The sequence below is a fragment of the Artemia franciscana genome, chromosome 2 (genome assembly GCF_032884065.1).
Source record: "Artemia franciscana chromosome 2, ASM3288406v1, whole genome shotgun sequence".
NCBI lineage: Eukaryota > Metazoa > Arthropoda > Branchiopoda > Anostraca > Artemiidae > Artemia > Artemia franciscana.
In genome coordinates, this window is record NC_088864.1 from 53,475,753 (window position 1) to 53,493,396 (window position 17,644).

The 17,644-nt window shown below is 35.4% G+C and overlaps 1 protein-coding gene and 1 long non-coding RNA gene across 2 annotated transcripts in view; one reads left to right on the forward strand and one right to left on the reverse strand.

The window, feature by feature from the left end:
* The window catches only part of LOC136043644 (uncharacterized), a 58,856-nt gene extending 46,873 nt beyond the window's left edge, over positions 1–11,983 (reverse strand). Inside the window, exon 1 of the long non-coding RNA XR_010621679.1 lies at positions 11,862–11,983. This is a non-coding gene — a long non-coding RNA (uncharacterized LOC136043644). The remainder of the gene's footprint in view (positions 1–11,861) is intronic.
* The window catches only part of LOC136043619 (uncharacterized), a 75,576-nt gene that overhangs the window by 30,152 nt on the left and 27,780 nt on the right, over positions 1–17,644 (forward strand). Inside the window, exons 2-4 of the mRNA XM_065728527.1 lie at positions 5,263–5,463; positions 9,033–9,050; positions 16,839–17,023. Of these exons, the coding sequence (XP_065584599.1) occupies positions 5,263–5,463; positions 9,033–9,050; positions 16,839–17,023 (404 nt within the window). The remainder of the gene's footprint in view (positions 1–5,262; positions 5,464–9,032; positions 9,051–16,838; positions 17,024–17,644) is intronic.

Genomic DNA, 17,644 nt, shown 5'->3' on the forward strand with positions numbered 1-17,644 from the left:
CAGAATATTCTGTCATACATCCATCCATTTAAGGGCAAAACTAAGGTAGATAGTCATAGAACTAAGGAATGATCTCTACTTTTGGTTTGACTCGTGAGGGACAATGTCGAATGGCCTTGCATACAAAAGGAAGGGGGACTGAATTTGCTTGGACTTCCAGACGAACTAGTGACCTAAGCCTAATTGGCTTGCCCACTTAGAGACTCAGGCGGACTACCCTGTTTTAGGATTGACACATGACCAACAAGTCCCCTGGACTCGTTGGCGAACGGGGAAAACAGCGTCCAAACCTAACAGGGCCCATCCGACTAGAGTCTCGGGTGAGTGATTCGATTCATAAGCTCAGACAGTTGTGATAACAAAAAATTAATTAAATATTGGTTAACCAAAAAGTTGCCTGAACGCTGAATCTGACAGTCTGATTTTCAAAAAGATTCCTTGACTTTTCAGGGTGTTTCTTCCCTTTTCCAAAAATCAGGCGAATTTTGTCAGGCTAGTAGCTTTCGGTGGGTAACACTAAACTTAATAAATCTTACATATTTTGATTCAGCTTAATAATCTAATTATTTGATGCTCCTCTTTGGCCTTGGGAAAACTAACTGCAACTGAAACGTCAACAATAGCCACGGATACTTCAACCTCCCTGATGACGACCCCTACAAGCCCCTGGACTCGATTTCTGACTGCGATAGGAACCACCAAAATAGGATTTTGGAATGTAAGGACAATGAACCAGATTTCAAGAACTCAACCAGTTCTCAAAGAAATGAAACAGTATTGTCTGGATATACTTGTCCTAAGTGAAGTTAGATGGACAGCAAGCGGACTAGAGAAACTTGACGACGGATATACTTGGGCTTTTAGTGGAGATCCTACTACACACCTTGCTGGATTAGGAGTTTTAATATAACCTAGCGATCGAAGGCAATGGTGAGCTGGAACCCTACACATGAACGTCTATTGGTGGTCCGAGATATATTTCAAACCACATCAAACTGACCATCATTGCCTGCTCTGCTCCCAAAAATGAAGCCGGCGAAGATGGAAAAGACAAATTCTATGGAATGTTGCAAGCAATTGCCAAAGATGTGCCCAGACATGATAGTCTCTGTGTTGCGGGTGACTTCAATGCCAAAGTCAGAGCAAACCGTCAGTACTGTCCAGAAGTCATGGGCCCACGTGGTATAGGAGTTATCAACGAAAACGGAGTGTTTCTTGTAGACTAAGCGCTGAGCAACGGCTTGATTATAGGTGGCACATTGTTTGAGTATAAGAAAATCCACAAATACTCCTGGGTGTCCCCAGATGGTCGGGAAAAAAACAAATTGACTACTTTCTAATTTCAAGACGTTGGGGAAGCAGCTTATTTGACGTACATGTTTTTCGAGGAGCTGACAGGAATTCAGGCCATATATTGATGATGGCTGAAATACAAATTAAGATGAAAGCTCAAAAGAAGAAAGTCGCCAGCACCTATAGGTAGTTTGACACCGAAAAACTAAAAAACCCAGATTTACAAAAGAATTTCTGTATTTCTCTGAAGAACAGATTTGAGGCCTTGAATCTAACAGATTAAAATGACAATCATGGTGTCGAAGATATGTGGTTGATAATCAATAATGCCTACCATGATACCCCCAAGGCATGTCTTAGATATAAGAAAAGAAAGAAGGAGGAATTGATATCGGACGAAACACGGAAATTTATTGAACGGTGCAAGAAAACAGAGAAAGATGTCCTGAATGCGTCAAGTCCTGAAGATAAAAAGTATCTGCAGCTACGCTATAAAGAAGAGGATAAAGCTGACAAAAAAAAATTCAAGAAGAGATAAGCGAAATCGGACAGAAGAGAAAGCAGTATTTGCCGAAGAGGCTGCAAAGAAAGGTGACTCCAGGATGGTATACCGACTAGCCAATGAGATTGTTGGAGAAAAGTAAACCGCTCATCACTTGTTAAAGCTGAAAACGGGAACATAATTTCAGATCCCAAGAAAGTAGACGAAAGAATGGCATCCCATTTTGAAAATATACTTAATCGTCCCCAACCCCATGACCGAGAGACTATACCTGACATCCCATTTTTACAATGTGGCGTAGGTGCTGATCCTTCAAGCACTGTAGAGGTAGAAGCAGCTATCAAAAAGCTTCAAGATGGCTGCGAATCGGGAGTCGATGGGATAACGGCTGAGATGCTAAAGATATCCTTTCGAGCCTGCTTAAATATATGGACTGCTCTCCTAATAGCAGTTTGGAGCATGGGAAAGGTTCCACGTGATTGGACTAGAGGTGTTCTAGTCAAACTGTTTAAGAACGGAGATGCTCTGAATTGTTACATCTGGAGGGGGATCAACCTGACTTTAGTGACAAGTAAACTCATGGCCACAATTATATTGCAGCGTTTGAGAGCGGCTCTTGACTCACATCTAAGGGAAGAAAAACATGTTCTGTCCTTATTTTTATCCTCAGACTTATGGTGGAAGAGTCAAGAGAATGGAATAAAAAGCTTTACCTGCTCTTACTTGATTTTGAAAAAGTGTTCAACTCCATCGACCGTGATGTTTCATGGAAGATTCTGAAATTTTATTGAGTTCCTAATAAATTAGTCCATATAATAATGGCCCTCTGTGAAGACAACGAATGGTATGTAAGAACGGAATATGGGCAGACTCGACTCCTTAAGATTATCTCTGGGGTGAAACAAGGATGTGTGTTATCCTTGTTCCTATTTGTCCTAATAATGGATTATGTCCTACGGCTAGCATCAGGCTTTGGAGTAAAAGTCAGTGGTCAGCAGGTGACAGAGTTAGACTTTGCAGACGACGTAGTACTTCTAGAAGAGGCGAAGCTACGCTTGCAGCTACTACTTGACACCATAGGGAACAAGGCTGAGAAAGTTGGAATAATAGTAAATGCTGGTAAATCGAAGAGTATGGCTACATCCAACTCACCTTTGATCCTTAAATGCAACGGAAAGACGATCGAACAAGTCTAGGAGTTCAAATGTCTTAGAAATTGAATCGAATATAATGGCGGAATAGTCAACGAGATAAAAAGGAGAGTTGGACAAGCAACATCAGCATTCAACAAACTGAAACCAGTATGGCAAAGTAAAGAATATTCTTTGCGTCTAAAGCTCCGTCTGTTGAATAGCAACGTCATGTCCATTCTCCTTTATGCAAGTGAATGCTGGAAACTAAATGTCCAGCTGCAGAAACGTATCCTTGAATTTGAAAATGTCTGCCTCAGAAGAATCCTTAACATTTCTTGGCAAGACAGGGTCACGAACTTAGTGATTTTTAGACGAACAGGTTAACCACCAGTCACTGATCTCTTGAAGAAGGGAAGATGGACCTATCTTGGTCATGTCCTCCAAATGTCAGGAGAACTTTCTCCGAACTCTGTCTACGGGTTCCAGCCCGAGGGTGGGCGAAAAAGAGGGCAACCAAAACAGACCCTTCGACGACAGTAAGACTGAGATGTTCGGTGTGCTGAGCTGTCGTTACAACCACAGTGGGATGACGTCAAGGCTGCTGCTCCGCTCTGGGCCGTCTGGTGAGGCTGTGCTGATGCCTTATATGCCACACCTGGCCCTGCTAGAACTAAGGTCTAAGGTAAACTCTTGGTATCGAATTTCACATATTTTAAAGTTTCGTTTACTAGTGAGCCCCATCGCTTATTACTAATAGTTTGTCACCAGGAGCTGTTCCATACTCCCCGGTAATGTATTATATCTTTATCCGTTTTTTTCTATCGTTGACAAACTATTCGATTGTGCAAGTGATCGTTTCTAATTTGTTTCTCAGTAGAAGGGGAAGATATGCTTCAAGAGAAAATATCAACAGGTGCAAGGGTCACAAGTTTCAAAATTATACCATCTAAAAAAAAATTTACCTTTATTTCTGAAGTAATGCAATCTTAGATAATAGAGAGAATATTAGATAATAATGATAGACCAATCCTAAGTAAGACTTAAAAATAAAAGCAATTCCGGTGCATTGCCTGCCTTTCAAAACCCCTAATTATAGTAATTTCTGCTTTCAGAGGCATAATTATAAAAGAGTATGCAATTAAAGTGTATATTAATTTTCATAAGAGGTAAAAGTTTTCTTTTACTTTCAGATCAGCTCCTACGATTTTTTTAAGTATGTTTTAAATAATACCGATAGCTTATCCACTCAAGAGCCCTACACAGGTCTTTACATACAATCATAATCCTCTACATAGTCCCGTAGATTTTATCTTCAGTCAAGAGTCTAATTTCATATTTTAAATATTAATCCTACCAAGAACCTTAATACAAAAATGTACACTCCTCTTATGTCCCTATAAATGTCCTTTTTAGTTTTTCAACTCTAAACTTAAATACTAAGTATACTTTATAAAATACCTAAACAGATATACAAGCTCCATCCTCGCCCTCTACATGCTACCGTAATGTTTTATACTTGCTTGCAATTTTGATTTTATCTTTTAAATAGTAATAATACCCAAACATACCAAGAGACCTAAGACATCTATGCATGCTCCTACCCCCTCCATCAACTCTCTAATAACCTTTATGATATTTTCTTATTTTCAACTACATTTAAAGTAATAATAATACAATATGCCCCCGAGAGTCTTAACACAGACATGCACACTCTATCCTCTCTTTTTGTACGCTCACATAAATTTTATATTCTGATTCAGACTTGTGTTTTATTTTCTTTTTAATACTAGTGATACCTTGTCCTACCAAGAAGACTGGAACACCTAACCAAAAGCGTGCTCTTTTTTCTCTTTAATCGCTCCTGTAAATCTCCTCTTTCTTTACAAACCTGTTTTTAAAATTAACGACTCCTAATCTTGTCAGGACCCCTAACCCACTTAAAAAAAGCCTCCCCAACTTTTTTAATCACCTCACATGAATCTTCTCTTCTTATTTACAGTATTTTAAATATTAATCCTAATTCTAATATTGTTCAAACTACCCATTTGCCAAAAACAACAGCAAAAAAATGTTTGAGCTCTAAATACGTAGGAAATAACCTGCCATGACGCTAGGCCTCTCTGTCAGTAAAAAAAAATCCAGCTAGATCACGTAGTTTCCGTTCGATCCGTGAAACAGCATAGAAACCGGCTGCTGATGTCTTGGTGAAGCTAGTTCTCGTTGTCCATATTTCTATCTTTTCAAATTGATTCGGATTTTAATAAATTCTACATATTACTACCGGTTAGTACAACAATATGTATACAGAGGAATTAAATACTTATGCCTTTTCAGGCACAATTGCAAATTTTTATGAAGATACCTCAACAAGGACCGCGACACATCCCAACGAAATACCAGCATCGTTAATGAAGAGATTGGCTGAAGTTGAGAGTCTGGAGGATCTACTTCCTTTTATTGGGAATGCTGTAGAAGTTGACATAGGTGGAATGAAAGTAATTTTTGCAAATAGTAGTTCAGACTTTGAGCTAATAAGTAAGTGATATCTGTTTAGTTTTTAACTGCTCGGGCTTTAACTGCTAGGATTTAACTGATGTGGTAAAGATTTTAAATGTGTTGATATATAGGTATATAGAAACATACTTGTTTGTTATGAAATTTTATAACGTTGGTGGACAGTTCACTATGAGTTTTCGCACATATGGTTAATGGAGACATGCCTCAAAAAGTTTGTTAAAATAAATAGAGGGGTCTTTGTTATGGTATGGAACTAAAATGCCTGATCAGACCCACCGTTAATTTTGTCATCCATGCATCCCTTGCATTTTGTTAAGGTGGTAAATTAAAAGAACAGTTCGCTAGCTCTAAATTTGACATATAAGTGGAAATGATACTGACCAATCTTCCTCCCCCTACAATCCTAATTGTTTACTGAGATTACCGTTCAATTCCAATGCCATATAGATTGCTTCTGGCCTAGGAACTAAATACCTAAGGAAAATTATGGTTAAAATGAATAAAACTTCGATAAAAAGACACATTATTTTGACGATGTTGTCGTTATCTTACTTATTTTCAGTAAATTGTGGTTTTTGGTTCATTTTTGTGCTTCTGTGTAAAATACATTATATATATATATATATATATATATATATATATATATATATATATATATATATATATATATATATATATATATATATATATATATATATATATATATATATATATATATATATATATATATATATGTTGAACGATTGAAGCACTTAGTTTCTTCAAACAGTCTGTTAATAAAATTGAAACAACTGGTCTAGCTAACTTTTTTTATATTAACTTTGTATTCCTTTCTGAATTATGACTATCATAGTCACTGAACAAATAAATTATCATAAGAAATTTGAAGTTGAATTTTTTTTTTTAATTCATTATTCCAAACATATTTTTTTCAAATGAAAATAAAGAGCGACTTTTTACTCAGAAAAAACAAAAATTACCCTGCGTGTACGTTTCTCAACCTTCTGCTCTTTACGCGAAAGTTGAACTAGGGGTCAACTTAAAATTTTTTCGGCTGCAAAAAATAAAGTCAGTTGGTAATTGCAAGTTCTCTATTTAATAATTGCATGTCAAATATTTTGAACAAAAATTTTGCTAAAGGTAAAACAAATGAATCAACGTTTTTATTTTTGAGGGGCTCTGAACAAAACAAAAATTATTACACAGCTCTTGTGGCAGAGTATTTGTTCTTAATTTACTGGGAGGGGGAAGTGAAACTTTAGTGTAGAAAGTTTCTGTTCTTGATGATGATTTCTGTTCGTTTCAGTTTTAATGTAGTTATTTACCCTCATTTCAAATAATATTTGTTCAAAATAAACTATAGTTTGCTTAATATATTATACTCAAAGTTTACAGGGACTGCTTTCAGAAACATAAGTTTTGTGTATTTCCACCCTTCTCGTGGAATCAACTTTTTCGGCTTTAAATCTCATGTCAGGTTTTCTCGCGACGATACCCTTGGCCAAAAAAAAAATGTGGGGACCTTGTTATTCTGCAATCACTTTCAGTATCATAAAACGATATTAGAAATCACGATCTTCTTTCTAAAGAGCCCTGTTCAAGTATTATCCGACAAGTTTCGCTTGAACAGCCGTTTTGATGTTAGTTTTAGGGGGATTCAAGGAAGAGGTCATTGTGCCTTTGAAAAATACATTGCTACATTTGCTCTAAATATTTCATTCAAAATGTTATAATATGCTCAAATTTTCCAAAAAGTCATTAACAGGCCCTTGGTTGATACTTTTTGTTGATACAAAAAGTATCAACATGTCGTTTGCATATTCTCTTAATATGCATAAAAAAACTATTTTTTTCCCAATTCAAAATAGTATAGTATTTTAACCTTTCTAATGCAATTCACTGATGAACTATTTCATTTGAATTTATACACTTGTATAAGATGGATTCATTTCCCGAAAAATCTTAAAAAACATAAAATCTCTTGAAAAAAAGCATAATAGAGTAAGTTTGATTACAATAATTAGCCTACCTTTTCTTGAAGACCTATTCAGGAATCCTTCTAACTAAGTTACTAATCCTTCACAGCTGTGGGCCCTTGAACCAAGAGCTACACGGTTGTGTTACCTTTGGATTTTGACCTTCTTGTTATATTTTGCCTTCTCGATTAAAATGGTTGCCTTAAATTTTTGAAGCGACGGAATTTTCAACCAATAATGACCCTAAGAGTGATAAATGGTTCCGGAGGGGCTCTAGTTGTCCTCTCACCATTTCACTTCTAGCTCTTAAGAAAATCGCTTGATCTTGCCATTTCAAACTATTCGTGATAACTAACTGTAGTATGCAGCGACCGGTGATTGCCTCCTAAACGCCCCGCTCTTTACGCTAAAGTTTTTTTATTGTTTTAAAAAGTAGAGTTGTGAGAAAGGGTCAAACTTTGGCGTAAAAAGCGGGGCGTTCAGGAGGGATTAGCCCTTATCATATACGAAGTAATTTCTCTCCGTTTTAAGTCCTAATGTCGCACCTTACTTTCAGTTAATTTTTTTTTATTTAATCTCTTCAAAGGAAACCCTTTTAAAGCTCTATAGTTAACGGTTTCAAATAATCAATTTTTGGAAATAATCAAAACAAATAAACACACGCGACACAAAAAAGAGTTCCGTGTTTCTATTATTAGGGGCCTGAAAATTTTGCCAAACAACTCTGGGCATCGAGAACCGAAAGATGTACTTTCATTAAATTTGAATCATATACGATACATTTCAGGACTGTACCCAAGATTTTTTTTCTGGGATGACATCCTACCCTTGACACCACACCATTGGATGCGGCCCTGGTGTATTAACTCCTTTAAAAAAATGATGTAGCCTTTCGTATGTACCTTTCAACTTAATAAACTTTACGTACTTGAAATCACAATGAAAGCATTGTTTTAATTTTAGATTTTATACAATTTCTTGTTTCAGAGTTTTGGCTAATATTGGCGCCAATATTTGGCTAATATATTATATATAATATAATATATAATATTATATTATATATAATAATATTCGCTTCTTATTTAAGGTTTGTTACCACGAAAAGTTTGATTACTTTGCTAAAATTACAGTAGAACCAAAAATACTTTTAATATCTTTAGAGATACATGATCTTCTTGGTTACTCGAAATGGCATGATTGACAGGAAGGTCATCATAAGCAACGCTTTACACTATATGTGATTATATAATCATGTATCCTTACCTGGTATTTGCAGAAGGATAGAGGAGAGGGATTTGGGTCTGATCATCCTTTGAAAATTTTTATTTAACATACAACCTCCGAATTTTTCAGAAGATTCGTGGACCTTTTGAGTTCTATGCAATTTAACTCTTTGCCCTCCACCCTTGCAAACAAGAGGTTACGTGTGTGCCTGAGTACAGCTATTATGTTCGAGAAGTTCTTAGTAGTTTGAAGTTTATTTTTTAGAAGTTGCAAATATTTTATGTCAACTTATTTATGCAGTTATATATGTAGTTTATTTTATGCAATTTATTTTATAGAAGTTTATTTTCTAGGAGTTGCAATAACTACTTCTTTTTTTCTTTTCAGCCAGGACTGCCGAAAGAAGTAAGTGCCTTTTACCTTTTTAACATAAGAATTATGAATCTGAAAGAGGTATCCTTCTAGGCTTCTTCAAGGAAGATTTTAGGAGAAATTAAAAGTTTGAGGATTTCATCTGCAATATAGGAATGGTTTTATGAATATTAATAAAAAACGTGAAATAATTCAAGTTTTTGTCTGTTATTGTCTGTTAACACCTGGCTCTTAGAGCTTGTTATCAAGTTGTATATTGGATTGGCAGGTTGATTTAAAAAAAAAAAAAATAAATGTAACTGAAACTTTGAAAAAGACGGAAAAATTATGTGTATTTGGCCACCTATGCTCCCATAATGCCCTCCTTTGATCAACGTGGCATTATTTCCCATTTAAGTGAAAATACAAGGCGCATGGAAATATACGATTCTTGTTTCAATTAATTAAGAAAAAATTCCTGATGGAAAAAAAGGAAGAAGTTTAAATTTAAAATGAACAATATAATTGCTTCACATATCCGAATCATGATATTTCTTTATATTTTTAGAATCAAACAGTTTGTGATAACGAACTGTAGTAAGGAGCGACCTAGCTCAATAGTAAACGAAACTCTAAAAAACGGAATTTTGATGCTAAAAGATACATCAAAAGAAACGGATTTTCATTCTGATTTTAAATATATAAGTTTCATCAAATTCAATCTTTGTCATCCAAACGGAATCATTCTAACGGAAATGAAAAGTTCTAGTGCCCTTTTTAAGTGACCAAAAACATTGGAAGGGCACCTAGGCGCCTCCCACGCTTATTTTTTTCTCAAAGTCAACGGATCAAAATTTTGAGATAGTGATTTTGTTCAGAATAGTCAAAAACCATAATAACTGTGTCTTTGGGGATGACTTACTCCCCCACAGTCCCCAGGGGAGGGGCTGCAAGTTACAAACTTCGACCAGTGTTTACATACAATAATGGTTATTGGGAAGTGTACAGACGTTTTAGGGGGATTTCTTTGTTGTGGGGAGGGGGCTATGTGGCAGGATATTTCCTTGGAGGAATATGTCATGGAGGAAGATAAATTCAATGAAAAGGGCACAGGATTTTCTAGCATTACTGTAAAAAAAAAATGAAAAAATAAACATGAAAAAGTTTTTTCAATTGAAAGTAAGGAGTAGCATTAAAACTTAAAACAAACAGAGATTATTAAGCATATGAGGGGTTCTTCTCCTCCTAAATACCTCGCTCTTTATGCTAAAGTATTTTTAGTAATTTCAACTATTTATTCTACGGCCTTTCTGATTCAGGGGTCATTCTTGAAAAAAAGGGACAAAACTTAAGTTTTAGTATAAAGAGCCAGGTATTAACGAGGGGACAAACCCACTCATATACATAACAAAAATAATAGAATATAGAAGTTTGTTACGTAAGTTAATTCTTAAGTTACGTATATTTTTTACTAATAAAAACATTCGGTAAAAATTAAAAGTTCTAGTTGCTTTTTTAAGCAACTTAAAAATTGGAGGGCAACTAGGCCTCCTTCCCCACTCCTTATTTCTCAAAATCATCTGATCAAAACCAATAGAAAGCCGTTTAGCCAAAAAAGAATGCATATGCAAATTTCGTTTTAATAATTTATGTGTGGAGAGCCAAAATCAAACATGCATTAATTAAAAAACTTTCAGAAATTAAATAAAAAAAACTAGTTTTTTAACTGAAAGTAAACAGCGACATTAAAAGTTAAAACGAACAGAAATTACTCTGTTTATGAAAGGGGCTGTTCCCTTCTCAACGCCCCGCTCCTTACGCTAAAGTTTGACTCTTTCTCTCAATTCTACTCTATTAAACAGTTAAAAACTTTAGCGTAATGATTTTGTTTTCAAGAGGAAAGTCCTTATGTCCTTAAAGTCCTTATTCTTTCAACTGCCTTAATAAATACTTAATTAAGCTCGGTTTTCAATAAAGTGGTTGTTTTCCAAAAATCTATGTAGGGAGTTATTAGGAGTCAGTTAACTTGAATTTTTTGAAGCTTGAAAATTCGGGAGGGGAAATTTTAAAAAGGGTAGATTTTATATATAGCTTGTAAATTGTTTTCAACTCATGTTTCAACTAACTGGTTTTTAACCCTATTTGGCCAAAATTGGCGTGTAATGATACTTCGCAGCGGTACAATATCATGATCTAAAAAGGACACTAGAACATTCTATTTCCATTCAAATGTTCCCCGTCATGACAACCTACAATATCTGATTATACTTGGTCACTTCTTGGAAAAAAAAGAAGAAAGGGCACAATACAGCTGACATGCTATCTATACTTAAAATCAGTTTACTTTGTTTTCTGGGGGATTGCCAACTTGCAGTTAAGAATTTTGTTATCAGAAACTACTTGCTATCTCAGAATTAATATTCTTTATATTTTGCCCTTTTTTGTCGCAATCTTTATGTTACTGAACCAAGGCACTAGATATTTTATTGCCGTTCGAGAACCACTGCTTCTGTACAATCACACTTGGGGGGGGGGGAGGAAATTGAAAAAAAGAAGACGTGTCAGTGCTACTTATTCAAAAATGTAAATTTCTATGGTGCTCAAGGCAAGGAAATTAAACCTTCAAATTTAGGTTTTTCAATAAAGTCACTTTTAATTGTTTATTTTTTATTTCGACTTGACCTCATGTTTTAGGTGTTCTGGGTTCGGTTTCAAAAGTTTTCTTCGTAATAATTTGTTTTTAATCTCAATAAAATTATTACTTCTGAATCATTACATACTGGAAACTGTTTTTTTATTTAATAGTTTCTTATAAAGTATTCTTAAAGGGTTTGTTACTATTTTAGTGGTTTACTCTTTTCTAACCTGCAGATTTTGCTTGGACCATGATTCAGGTTTGAATCCCGTAGTAATCTTCATTCAACACTAATATTCAATCTTCACAAAACACTTGATGAAGTGTTCAAAAAACACAACTGGCACTGGAATCAAAATCCGTCTAGTTTTAGCGTGAGCTGAGTTCTTCCAAAGAAGATTTATAAATTTCAAACAGGTTGTAGTAACGAACCGTAGTTACGGAGCAACTTGGTACAATAGTAACAAAAATTCTAAAAAAAAAACAGAATTTGGAAACATTTGATTGACCAAAATCTTTTTTTTGTTGATTCTAAATACGTAAAATTAAATAGGTTTAATGTTACCCATCAAATACTAAAAATAAGAGAAAATGTGCTTGATTTTTGAAAAAGGGAGAAAACATCCCAAAATGTCAAGTGACCTTAATGAAATTCACACCGTCAGATTCAGCATATCTGAGGACACTGCTGTAGAGGTTTCAAGGATCTATCAGCATGAACAGGAAAATTCCTATTTTTTGCCAGAGGAAAGACCACGGATCCGTGTTTATTGTTTTTCCCCAGGGATGATCTTATTAAACCAATGGTCTTAGGAGATCAGGAAAGGGCTCATTCGAACGGAAATCAGAAGTTCTAGTGCACTTCTTAAGTGACCAAAGGGAGTGACCAAAGGGACAATGCCTTTGGGAATGACAAGACCCCACACAGGACATGGGAAAAGGACTTTGAGTTATGCAATTTGAAAACTGTTCACATGTATGATTTGCTATTAGAAAATGTGTGGAAAATCTTTTAGGTTACTTATCTTTGGTGGGGGAGACCTCCCATGCGGAGAAAAACTTACGGGTAAACTTTACTGGGAAAATTTTGCACATAAGGAGGAGAAAGGGATTTACTGGTCTGACTTGTAAAACAATCCAATTTTTTTTAAGTCAAGTTTTTTTTACTGAAATTACATTGAAAAATAAAACAGCCAGAAATTGTTGCTTGTATACCGTGGGCTGGGCTCCCCCTTTCCCAAACCTCGCTCTTTACACTATATTTTTTCACAATTCAGTACGAAAGACTGTTCAAATACAAGTGACGATGTATTCAGTGAGAAACGTTTTTAAAGAACTACAAAACTTTAGCGTAAAGATGGAGAAATGAGGAAGGAGAAGTTCCCATCATATACTGACCAATTTCTATTCATTTTAATTTCTAATGATACTCCTTACTTTCGGTCGAAAAACTTGTTTCTTTTTTTATCAGTTTTTTTCTTTTTTTCTTTTTTCTTTTTTTTTTCTTTCAGGGGTAAAAGGTGCCAAGCTACCAATTTGCGAAAATCAGACACTTGTTTCGAATTTATTGCCTCGGAGTTCATCTTTTTATTATGCAAACGTTCTCATGTAGCAACTTTTATTCTGCCTTCACAAGTTGACGTTTTTTGGGCATCTCATGGTCATCGTTACTTTTTAAACTTCCATTTGGTGTATTTTGACATCTAAGTAAAATTTATTATTGCAGAATCGGTCTATTTTCAAAATATATACATTAATTGGGTTTTCTAATAACTATATACTGATGACTACTATTAGAAAGGATAGCACCACTTAATTTGAAATTAGAATGGTTTTAAAATTTAAAATTGTAATTAATACTATATAGTGTTATTAATTGAACACTATATATAAAGGCAAATTTATGTGGTGATACCTATAGAAAAAAATACGAAATAGAAAACAAAAAAGAATTAAATATTGAAAAGTTTCTTTCATTACAAAAAGTCCCTCACCCTAGTCTTTACGATTGGTAAAGGTGAAGTCCTTTTTATGCTGTAACAGCAGGTTTACTGACCTCATTAAATTCCAAGAGTATTTTTAGATGCATTCTGGCAACTGGGTCAACGACCTCATAAAATTTTGAGAATAAGGTGGTGAGCAATAATGAAAAGTGGCTTAACATTCATGTTGAATCTTTAAGCACCAAGGACAGTCAATGCGAACTCTCTATTGAAGAGTGGCTGTACTTTGGCGTCAAACGGCTTTGTGCATCGATGAGTGCTTCTCTTTTGAGAAGTTATACTGAAGAATTTGAGTTAATATTTTTAGATGCATTCTGGCAACCGGGTCAACGACTTCATGAAATTTTGAGAATAAGGGGGTTTGCAATATTAAAAAGTGGCTAAACATTCATGTTGAATCTTTAAGCAACAAGGACAGTCAATGTGAACTCTCCAGTGAAGAGTGGCTGTACTTTGGCCTCTGACGGCTTTGTGCATCGATGAGTGCTTCCCTTCTGAGAAGTTAAGGTGAAAAATTCGAATGAATATTTTTAGAGATACTTTGGCAACTGGGTCAACAAACTCATAAAATTTTTAGAATAAGGTGGTGAGCAATATTGAAAAGTGGCTAAACATTGATGTTGAATCTTTAAGCACCAAGGACAGTCAATGCGAACTCTCCATTGAAGAGTGGCTGTACTTTGGCCTCTGACGGCTTTGTGCATCGATGCGTGCTTCCCTTTTGAGAAGTTAAAGTTAAGAATTCGAGTGAATATTCTTAGAGATATTCTGGCAACTGGGTCAACAACCTCATAAAATCGTGAGAATAAGGTGGTGAGCAATATTGAAAAGTGACTAAGCATTCATGTTGAATCTTTAAACACCAAGGACAGTCAATGCGAACTCTCCATTGAAGAGTGGCTGTACTTTGGCCTCTGACGGCTTTGTGCATCGATGAGTGCTTCCCTTTTGAGAAATTAAAGTTAAGAATTCGGAGGAATATTTTTAGGGACATTCTGGCAACTGGGTCAACAACCTCATAAAATCGTGAGAATAAGGTGGTGAGCAATATTGAAAAGTGACTAAGCATTCATGTTGAATCTTTAAGCACCAAGGACAGTCAATGCGAACTCTCCATTGAAGAGTGGCTGTACTTTGGCCTCTGACAGCTTTGTGCATCAATGAGTGCATCCCTTTTGAGAAGTTAAAGTTAAGAATTCGAGCGAATATTTTTAGAGATATTCTGGCAACTGGGTCAATAACCTCATAAAATCGTGAGAATAAGGTGTTGAGCAATATTGAAAAGCGGCTAAGCATTGATGTTGAATTTTTAAGCACGAAGGACAGTCAGTACGAACCCTCCATTGAAGAGTGGCTGTACTTTGGCCTCTGACGGCTTTGTGCATCGATGAGTGCTTCCCTTTTGAGAAGTTAAAGTTAAGAATTCGAGTGAATATTCTTAGAGATATTCTGGCAACTGGGTCAACAACCTCATAAAATCGTGAGAATAAGGTGGTGAGCAATATTGAAAAGTGACTAAGCATTCATGTTGAATCTTTAAACACCAAGGACAGTCAATGCGAACTCTCCATTGAAGAGTGGCTGTACTTTGGCCTCTGACGGCTTTGTGCATCGATGACTGCTTCCCTTTTGAGAAGTTAAAGTTAAGATTTCGGATGAATATTTTTAGAGACATTCTGGCAACTGGGTCAACAACCTCATAAAATCGTGAAAATAAGGTGGTGAGCAATATTGAAAAGTGACTAAGCATTCATGTTGAATCTTTAAGCACCAAGGACAGTCAATGCGAACTCTCCAATGAAGAGTGGCTGTACTTTGGCCTCTGACGGCTTTGTGCATCGATGAGTGCTTCCCTTTTAAGAAGTTAAAATTAAGAATTCGAGTGAATATTTTTAGAGATATTCTGGCAACTGGGTCAACAACTTCATAAAGTCGTGAGAATAAGGTGGTGAGCAATATTGAAAAGTGGCTAAACATTGATGTTGAATTTTTAAGCACCAAGGACAGTCAGTGCGAACTCTCCATTGAAAAGTGGCTGTACTTTGGCCTCAGATGGATGTGTGCAACGAAGAGTGTTTCTCTTTTGAGAAGTTAAAGTGAAGAATTCGAGCAAATATTTTTAGATACATTCTGGCAACTGGGTCGAAGACCTCACAAAATTTTGAGAATAAGGTGGCGAGCAATATTGAAAAGTGACTAAGCATTCATGTTGAATCTTTAAGCACCAAGGACAGTCAATGTGAACTCTCCATTGAAGAATGGTTGTACTTTGGCGTCAGGTGGCTTTGTTCAACGATTAGTATTTCTGTTTTGAGAAGTTAGAGTGAAGAATTCGAGTGAATATTTTTAGATGTATTCTGGCAACCGGGTCAACGACCTAATAAAATTTTGGGAATAAGGGGGTTTGATATATAAAAAAGTGGCTAAAGATTCATGTTGAATCTTTAAGCACCGAAGACAGTCAGTGCGAACTTTTATTGTTTTAATTGGTTAAGAGGAAACTTTCAAAACTATGCATATCTTTTAAAAGTTAAAAGAAAAAAAAACATGGGTAAAAGATTAGCAAGAAATAAGCTAAAACCACATGGCAATACACAGCTTAAAGGTTTAGCTTTACTTTGAAAAAGTAGTTGTCTTTGCTAATCAGCAGTGTTGCAGTTCAAATTTTTACGGACAAAAATTGTTGTCAAATTCAACTTTTTAGTTTTTCTTATTTATCTTCACGGTTCAACGTCGCAGCGCTGAAGGACTTCATAGTTTTGAAACATTCAAAGAAAAAATCAATAAGAGTTTTCAGCATTAATATATAGGGGGCAACGTTCTAAGGTCCTTTTGCTCTAAGATCTAAGGTCCAAGAGGTAGTTTTTTGTGTGTCCTTGCTATTTTAAACAAGATCAATGCTAAATTAAAAGTGCCACATTTTGCACTTTTGTCAGAGGCAATAGGACACCTTTATGGGAAAAATTATGGTGTTTGCTTTTAAATAGTAACAGCTTGTTATAATAGTGTTGCGATAGGCTCTACCCCTAAAGATATTAAATGATTTATTTTATAGATAGTCATATGAAGAAGCCTGTGTGCTTATCATGTTTTTTTTTGTAACCATTGCTAACTTAAAATATTTATAATTCATTCTTTCCGCAAGGCAGTTTTTATGCAATTTATGAAGTTTAGAGTTACCTATATACTTTTTTTCTATTCAAGGCAATGTTGTAAGAGCTACTCCTGCAAATTGCAAGCCTGAATTGCATACTGTCTCTCTAGTTGAGAGCTTGAGCCCTTCTGTTTACTATTGGCCAACATGCACCAGAATTGAGCGATGTGGAGGCTGTTGCAACAGTGAGCTTCTTGTTTGTGAACCTATAAAAAAGGAAACTGTTCTATTGGAGGTAAGCTTCAGCCACTATCAAAATGCAAAATAAATTAGAATTTGCAAAGTAAAAATTCTCCGTATATAATTCTTCTGGAAAACACCTAAGAAATCCCCCTTCTTTTTTTCGGAGCACCCACGGTTCAGAACCATACTTGACCACTGTCCTCGCTGAAGCTTCCTATATTCTAATCTTGGTCTACAGAATTTTCTTCCTAACAATTTTCAACCACAAAAAATACATTTGACCTTGGCTGTTCTAATTTTAACATCTTCACTGCATCCGCCATCTTTATTAATAATGCAAGCTATTTCTTTGATCAATCTTGTCGTCACATATAATCACCCCTTCACCTTCACTTATTCCCAATTTAAGTAGCACATTTTTCTTAACATTAACTTCCAAACCTATTTTTCCACCATGACCTTTCAAAACTTCCAAAAAACCATTCATTTTGCTAACATTTTCATTTATGGCACTATCTGAATAATCTAAGTCTAGGAGAGTTTTATTTTTCCCTTTGATTCCGTGTTCTCACATAGCCTTTTCTGTGTTCCTTAGAATAAATTCCATCACAATGATATGCCCAAATCACGGACGAGAAGTAAACATATTCGGGTGGTTTTTACTATTAAAAGT